This window comes from Helianthus annuus, chromosome 11 (genome assembly GCF_002127325.2).
Source record: "Helianthus annuus cultivar XRQ/B chromosome 11, HanXRQr2.0-SUNRISE, whole genome shotgun sequence".
Taxonomy (NCBI): Eukaryota; Viridiplantae; Streptophyta; class Magnoliopsida; order Asterales; family Asteraceae; genus Helianthus; species Helianthus annuus.
Genome location: NC_035443.2, coordinates 66,192,913 through 66,201,873, shown reverse-complemented (window position 1 = coordinate 66,201,873; position 8,961 = coordinate 66,192,913). Strand labels below are relative to the sequence as shown.

General features: G+C 35.0%; 1 protein-coding gene across 5 annotated transcripts; it reads right to left on the bottom strand.

Moving 5' to 3' along the window:
* Positions 1-4,458: 4,458 nt before the first annotated feature.
* LOC110890553 lies at positions 4,459-7,727 on the bottom strand. Of its 5 annotated transcripts, none has more exons than XR_004871437.1 (6): positions 5,998-6,963; positions 5,776-5,896; positions 5,413-5,599; positions 5,247-5,333; positions 5,028-5,149; positions 4,459-4,677 (listed from the first exon to the last, which is right to left on the bottom strand). XR_004871437.1 is itself a non-coding variant. In XM_035979334.1 (6 exons), exons 1-5 carry the CDS (start codon positions 7,547-7,549, stop codon positions 5,030-5,032), a joined length of 684 nt encoding a protein of 227 aa, XP_035835227.1. In that variant the 5' UTR covers positions 7,550-7,727; the 3' UTR covers positions 4,459-4,677; positions 5,028-5,029. The 5 variants fall into 5 exon arrangements, 3 of the variants coding, with proteins under 3 accessions (XP_035835227.1, XP_021993865.1, XP_021993866.1); XR_004871438.1 differs by having other exon boundaries at positions 5,826-5,896; positions 5,998-6,961; XM_035979334.1 differs by lacking the exon at positions 5,998-6,963 and adding an exon at positions 7,434-7,727 and having other exon boundaries at positions 5,723-5,896.
* Positions 7,728-8,961: the final 1,234 nt, after the last annotated feature.

The window sequence follows — 8,961 nt, the reverse complement described above, 5'->3', positions numbered from 1 at the left end:
ATCGAAGCTTGAGAGAATTGATAGACTTTTGGAGGTAAGTAATTCATTTCTTCATTCATAAAATTAAAACGGAGATACAGGCTCGATTAAATAAGACTAACAATTGTAACCATCTAGCCCACTATTCCATTTAATTACTCAACTAAAAACTAATAACATGCCTAGAAAAAAGGAAATCATACAAAGACTGGCCATGACCCATTAGCATACGGACAAATATCATAAATGCATGAATATGAATCAACCATTCCACTCAAACAGTGATTGTTCACTCACACACAGACACACACACACACACACTATCTCTAACCCAATCTAAACTATTAACAATTTCTCTCTTACATACTAATCCATGTACGGAAACACTTACAATCTAGTAAAGCTTTGATTGTTGTTTTATAAATGTCAATGTAGGAGATACATAGGTGCAAGAATATTAGCTTGACATTTAGATAACTGTAAGTTAACTTCAACCATATAAAAGCTAAAATGACCATGTAAATCACCATTATCCTCACTGATATGCACAACACTTGGGGTGTTGGTATGAGAATTTTAAATCACAGACTATAAATTCCACCAGTATCTGGGTTATACAATATCGAACTTAACCAACAAACTATTTCGACTATATCATATGTCGACTATACCAAATACACCTACATTACACATTTGACATACAAACATTCATCCTTACATACCTAAACCAAAAATTATACAATTTCTAAACTTTTGAAAAAAAATACATATAAAACTATCCGTTTTTTTCAAGTTTCAAGGAGACAATGACCACGGAGACGAGGTGGTGCCGGAGAAGTGATGGTGGTGACCGGAGAAGAGATGGTGGTGATCCGAATTTTCTTCCATATACACAAAAATACACAAAAATCACCAAAAATTAAAGCCTATAACATGCATATAACAAAATAGAGAAGAAATTTAACAAAAAGAAAGTTAAACTAACCGATTTGGGCAAAAAAACAGTTTCTCCGGCGGTAGAGGGAAGAGTTTTGGGGGGAAAAGTGAAGGAGGAGGGAGGAAAAGGCGTTGTATAGTCTGTGACGTATCGACTTTTAGCGGAGACGACTTGTTGCCGCTATTGATGTATCTGACGCCGCTATTAGGTTAACCAGGGTTAACCAGGATAAGATATGTGTGACTAGGGATTAATGTGGGACACAAACTTTTAGCGGAGACGACATGTCGCTGCTAATGACCTTGTGATGTCGCCGCTAATGTCTTTTAAATCCCCAACCGTTAGATCAGGAGAAGGATCAACGGCTGGGGTTTGGTTTCGGACACCGGGACGCGGATCCACCAATAGCGGCGACATTTGGCCTGTCGCCGCTAAAAGTGGTTATTTCTTGTAGTGTATATACATGTTATTATTAGATATTTGACACCTCTCAAATACATAACCGTCGATAATTATAAATTTGAATAATACAATTTAATTTTGACATGAATAAAAATAAGCTATATTTAAACCTTTCATTTCAGTACAGAATTTAGAAAAAAAAAGTGTTGTGTTTATACTGATGCAGAATTTAGAAATAAAGACTTTGGGGCTAGCTGTTAAAAGCTTTAACTAATTCCGAGTTGGTGACATCAACAATTTAGCAAATGGGTCAAGGCCTAATGTAAAAAGTATGAACATTGCCATTCCCCTTTTGTTTCTTTATGGTAGAATGTAGTTAGCAATTTTAGAAGTTTATTTATTGATTTGTGATCTAATATATATATATAATGACTGACGACTTTTCTATGGTGGTGGAAATGAATCGCAGCCAATGACAACTTTGGATCCGTTGCTTCAGGAGCTTATGGAAGGAATAACGGTTCTAGGATACGTCTATCTTTAATGCCTTCTTTTCTTTATTTTGGTTCTTGTTAAACTAATCACATGGTTTTCATTTATTTTAATCATTTTGTTTGTGTGCAGGCAAGTAGATGTCATCTGGACCACCACCTAATGATGTCACAAACCTAGTCTACATCCATCTAATATCTAATGCCCCATGTTCCTCTTCCAACTTATTGTGGTGGTCCGCAGCCTTACGTTATACCAACCATGGAGTACATGGACCTGTTGGTGGCGTTTCTCAGCCTGGTAGTCATGGTTTCACTGCGAGTAGGGGAATGCAGTTGACAACAACAATCATTTAACTAGCATGAAGATTGTGAAAGAGGTTTATAAGCGCAATGAAGTTTTAACTAGCATGAAGATTGTGAAAGAGGTTTATAAGCGCAATGAAGTTTTGAGTTTTTATTCAAACGTTTATTAGTTATTTATTTTGTATGTTTGATATGTAGACTTGATACTTATTAGATATTTGTTTGAAACATTTGCAATGTGTGGAAGACAATCAAACTATTGAAGTTATTATATTATGATTTCTACATCTTAAAGTTTTATTCTAGTTTTATGTAAATAAATAATAATTATTATTAATTAAAACTAATATAGGAAAGACCAATTTTTGTGGCAAAAATTATGTGCCACTAAAGGCCTAAGAGTTTGTAGTGGCAAACAAAAAAGTGCCACTAAAGGGTTTTAGTGGCACTGCTTCTAGTGGCACTTTTTTTGTGTGCCACTCATTCCTTCAAGTGTCTTTAGTGGCACTTTTTATGTATTTGGTGACACATTTTGAATGCCACTAAATGACATTTTTTTGTAGTGTTTTAAGGACACTTGTATGTGTATCAAAAGATTAAAAGTAGGTAAGCACATATTAGAACATTGTAAAAGTGTCCTAATATGTTCTTTTGTTGACGCTATTTAAGTTGTCTACAGACACATTATGCGACCACAAAATTGGTTTCATAATCTTATTTGGTATATTAGGACCCTTTTCTTGGTACTAAATTAGCTATAATGTTACATCATAAGGCTCCTACCAATTAATTTCTAAGGACGCTTGTAAGTGTATCAAAAGATTAAAAGTATGTAAGCACATGTTAGAACATCGTAAAAGTGTCCTAATATGTTTTTATTAGAACACTATTTTGGTTGTTCAAAGACATATTACGCAACCATAAAATTGGTTTCATAATCTTATTTGAGATGTTAGGACGCTTTTTTAGTTCCGGGACTTATTATGACCCCTTTACATGAAACGCTTTTACCGTTGGTCCTATTAAATGAAAGGTCCTATAAAATAGCATTTTAGGACGCTTTTGCGCGTACTAAAAACCTAGTTTTCTTGTAGTGTACAACTCTCGGGATCGACTTACCCAAAAACTTACTAGTAGAATCTTCCAAAACTTTATCAAGCAACGATGGATTGACACTTTTTCTTGGGAAATCCTTGTTTGAGTAAATTTTATCATCACCAATCAAGGTATAAAACACATCATCGCTTTTAAACGTAGACACAGATTCCTCGACCGATTTGATCAAATCAATCTCTTGTTTTGCAACAATTGCACAGTGGGAGTAGGAGGATCACATAAGATATGATTCTCAATAGGAATTTCTACTCCTTCCTTGTCAAGAGATTGATCTTGATTAGATACAGTTGATTCATCATCTGACGAGTCATAACCCTCGACTACATGAGGACTTTGTTCTCTAACAAATGACGAATGTTTTGTCTTTTCAGATTCCCTTGAGGAATTGTCAGGTTTGAACCCTAATCCTGATGCAAACTCTTCGGGATTAAGAGGTACAGATGGTTCAAAACGTGGCATTTCTTCCTCGTCAGGCATTTTGGTATAATTGTGTCTCAACGGAGGTGGACATGACTGATAATCGATGCATTTGATATCTACCTCAAGCTTTTGAGCTTCTATGATGTGATCTAGCACATATCGGGATTTAGAATAACTCTCCAATTTGAACTTGATTGCATCATGCTCGCATTTGGCAATGGCTAACTCCTTTTTCATTTCTTTAATGATATTAATGTAGTTATTAATACATGTTTGTTTGTTCAAAACTGTTTTTGTTAACTCAGACACACTTTTCTTAAGAGTTTCAATTACAGATTTGAATTCTTTTTCATTTCGAGTTAATACCCACTAGTACAAAAAGAGACATCTAATATGACAGTTTTTCAATCAAATATGACGGTATATTAATCGTCTTAAAAGACACCGTCATTTTTTGTCATTACCGTCATATTTTGTATTAAAACCTTTTAAGACGTTTCAATAAACCGTCATATTTGATATGTTTTAAGGTTCCATGTTAAAGCCTAATATGACGTTTTTGTTTGTTAACCGTCATATTTAATATATATAAAGCGTCATATTAAAGCCTAATAAGACGGTTTGTGGCGTGTTAATAAGACGGTTTCGGTGTATTGATCGTCATATTTATAAAGCATTATATTAAAGCCTAATAAGACGGTTTGTAGTGGAGTTAATAGCCGGTTGGTTAGGTGGTGCATCCATATATTTCACCCAATTCATGTTGATTCATGAGATTTACAAACACATATATCAAAAGGATATACCAAACAATGAACCGTTTTATAAATAGCTAAAGAATCCATCTTGACCCGTTAGTCTAAAGCATTCAATTTAACAAAGAAAAAAATATAAAAAAAAAACATAGAATCATTCAGTTTTACACCCATGCAAAAAAACACTTGAAAAACCTTTGACTTTGTGCAACTTTCTTCATCCACCACAAGCTCTTCTAAGTAACACCAGCTAACCAGAATTCCTTTGCCACTGATCAAAACAAATAAAATGTCTATCAACTAACATTTAGGATTAAAATAAAACATGATCCCAAAATCTAGAAAATTTTAATGCATAAGTCATGCCAACTATAGTCAATATTAATACAAAGCCATGTGTTGCTCCTAAGAAACCCTAATAATATGTGTGCCTAGGCCCTTAGGGTCAAATAGATGAACGGGTCAATGTGACTTAACCATCTTTGCAATTAATTCTCAATATAATGAATCAAAAGACTATGTTCGGAGGCTCACTCAAGTGTCTTAAACAAATATTTATAAAAATGTAGAAAAACTGAAAAAAAAAATACTATGAATAGATCCGCATACTAATACACTTACCTTCATTGATCCTTCTCATCCTCAACGTCACCAAAAGATGATATAAACACCTTTAAAGTACGCTCTACAAATTCATCAATTTCAATTTCACCTTGACGAACCATTTTAGTTTTATTTGCCAACTAAAACATAAAGATAGATAAAAGTTAGGTTATAGTTTAATACACACTGTTGTTAAACGTATATAAATAGGAATAGGAATGTATAAAATATACTTACCATATGTTCTCTGTTACAAATCACAAAATCATACATAGCCAACATAAGAAAATAACCGCACTCCCATCCATTAGGTTGTAGACGACGCTAAATAGTTAATTGAGCTTAGAATTAGTTAACTAAAATCTAAAAATAAACAAGCTATAGAAAATGAATCAGAACTTACTTTAACCTTAGCCCACGTCATATTTTCTTCTATGGCTTGTTCGAATAATGTTGTAATCTCGTAACATGAATAATCATCATCATCTTTACCTTTACCTTTACCTTTACCTTTACGTGAATCAAATATGTAACCCTTCCAAGTTTTATATACCGGATGATGTTGAAGTATAATTAATACCCAGTGTTTCCTGCGTAAAATGGTCTGATTTAAGAAACACTTAATAAATAAAAACAAAAACAATATTCTAACATAACTAAAAGAAGGTTGAAGCTTTAATATAAATGATCTTGATATGAAACAAATTGAATACCCGGCTATGTATGGTTCAATAAACCATTGTTTGTCCTTATCAAAAGAGATAACCTTTTTTATGTGGTCAATCACAAAGTCAACATCATCTAAGACAAGTTCACCTTCAATATAACGAGGATGAAAATATGCAGTATTATTTAAACCCTCCCGTTCCCCAGCTGCATATAAATACCTAACATAAAAGTAGAAAGAAATGTGATAAGATTAGTAACCCTCGATTATATTGTAAAAAATACTACCATAAATATTTAAATAAAAATTAACGGAACATACATTGTGAACCAATGCACAAAGCAAACATCCGCCCAACCGTTGACACATAACTGTATAACCGCCTCAAATTCAACTAATAGTAGCAGTCAATTGTAATTAGCTAACCCAAAATAATCAAATTTTGTGAGTTCTTCGTTGTTAACTGATCAGCCAAGCTCGAGCATTAGAAAAAAGCTCGAATCAAGCCGATCTCAGGCTTTCATAAGTTAAACGAGCACGAGTTCAAGCCTTCATAAGTTAGACGAGCTCAAGCATAGTCGAGCTCGGCTCGTCTTGCCTTATTTACACCCCTAATTATTAGTAGTTTTGAAGTTAGAACTGAAACCTTTTAACACATTGAACAAGTAGTTAAACTGTTTTGAATGATTCATCGTAACAGAGATATTTTTGGTATTGTAACTTAATATTGGTGTACATATGACAAAAGTTATTTATATATAAAGAAGAACCACAATCATCAATTAATAATTTGCCAATATTACCAATACTATTGATGATAAACATAAACGAGTGACTGAAAGAAACCTTAACATTCAATCAACATGGTCAGCATTAAAATATATTAATAAATTAAGAATAGAATGAATTGAAATATAATAAAGCCCTAACACTATGGGGTTGGGCGTGGGTTGGAGAGAAACGCCCAAGTCATCATCCCGGGTGGGTTTGGGTTTGGGTTTGGGCGTGGCTCTGTTGGCGTAGGATGCAGCCCGGGCGTTGGGCGGGGCTACCCACATGACATGGTGAAACCTCATTGGCCAAGAGCACTAGCCACGCCAACCCAGCCACGCCCCACCATACCTCTTTGAAATTGGTTTTTGGTCTTGGGTGCCCCATACTCCACGCGTCTCACCATGCCCCTAACCCACGCCCCACCATACCCCACGGTCTAAGAGTATTCACATCCATTCAACCATATTTTCACCCTAAATTATACTAAAAACCACCATTTTCTCTCCTTTAATTAGAAATTAGAGGACGATTACCTTCCAGATGCGGAGAATACGCTTCTTGGCATTGACTTTTCAGGTGGTGGTGATTATTCCAAACATCTTGAATCGTGCTTCTTCACTATTTCCATCACTCGCGCCCCCAAAACGATCCCTCCATCTCCATCCCATCCGACCACGACTCCTTTTTATTCCCAATTCCCCCACCAATTCATTTTTTTCACCCTAATGGACTGGACTGGGCTGGCCTCGCCTCTACCTACCTTATTTTGCACATCAGAATCACTGAAAACTTTCTAAATGTTTTTAATATTTTTTGTTATTCTATTAATTGCCTTATATTCGCTTCACTGCATTCATGCCATGGTTTTAATCCATCTAGAACCCTTAGGTTTAGGTCTCATGTGAGGGATTACAATTACATAGGTAATAACAAAAGGTTAAAGATCAAAATTGCAGAAAAAAATAAGTAAGAACAGTTCTGACCGACACTTGATGATGAATTGAAGCATAAAACCGTCGAATTGAGTGGCGATTTTGTAAAGAAAACAACCTTCATACACTAAAAGAGAAGCACTTGCTTCGTCTGTGGTTTTCTCCATCAGAGAAGCCAATACAACTGCTACTAGAATGGACAAGGAGATGTGGAAATTGGAATGAGGAGCGATGGGAATGAGGAGCGATGGGCACGGTTAGGGTTTAGATTATAGAATTAGGATAGGAGGGAAACTAAATTTTGGGGTTTACTGTGGAAAAGTTTTAGGGGGTGTCGGAGGGAAACTACAAAATTTTGAGAGGGAATTCGAAATTGTTATTAAAATTTTAGCTTTAAGTTAAATATATGTCTTATAACCTAATAAATATTTCAATGAAGTATCAAAAAAGTAAAACAAAATTTAATAAAGTACAATATATCTTTTAAATCTATTATTTTTTAACTTTTACTCAATAATTTATTAATAAAAAGTTGGGTAAATTATATTTTTCGTCCTTTATGTTTGTATCGAATTACAATAGATAGCCTTTAACTTCAATAATTACAGTCACGATCCTTTATTTGGAAAACCTAATACATTATTCATCCTTTAACCCTAACAAGGTTAAAATTTTCAATTAAGTATGGCTTGTGCCTTGCACATGAGGGTAGAATGGTAATTTTACCTTTGTTTTGACTTGCAATGTTCGGACAAAATTCCGACAACCTATTTAATTTATCAGTTAAAATACAAACCGGATTAGCTTGTTTTCCGATAAATGAGTAGAAATTATAATTACCTTTTCCCAAACACAAAATCTTTATAATAATACATGACTATTAGTACAAAAAATACTTTCGTCACGACCCTTGTAAATCGACCATGCCTCAAAATAGACCTTAACGGATTAAAAGTTCTTAGCTTCTTGCAACTTCAACAACCACAAGAAAGATCCAGCAGTCAGCCACCTGCAGATTTAAAGCTTCTTCATTCAGTAGCCAACATAGAAGTATAGAACCCAATGTTTAACCACAAAGATAATTCATCATCCAAAATCATGTTTACAATGAGGACGAGCAACTAGCACGGTACCTGGTCAAAATCTTCAACCTGTGGTGTTTAAAAGCTTTGCACGTCGAGTCTACTGATCCACATCCACTCTTAGCCCAAGTGTGGCCAATTTCGGTGACCCACCAAGGGTTCCGATAAAGTTCCGACAGAATTCCGGCAACCTTGTTTTGACTTGCAATGTTCCCTGTTCGTGTGGATCGGCTTCTTTATGTATGGTTAATGTTAAATCTGGGCGTGCTGATTTTCCAGAGAAGTTCCGATGAGTTCTTTTTGTGCGGTGGTGAGTTCTCTCGTCCAACAAGTGGCCCATTTGAGAATACGGACACTGTGAAAGGTCACTCAGAGGCATAGTTTCAGCATGTTGACACTTTTAGTCCCTCCACATTCATACTTTCATTATTTGGCAAAAATAGTCCCTCCTAGCCAACATTAGGCATAATTAGGAATGGGGACACGTGTCAATACGT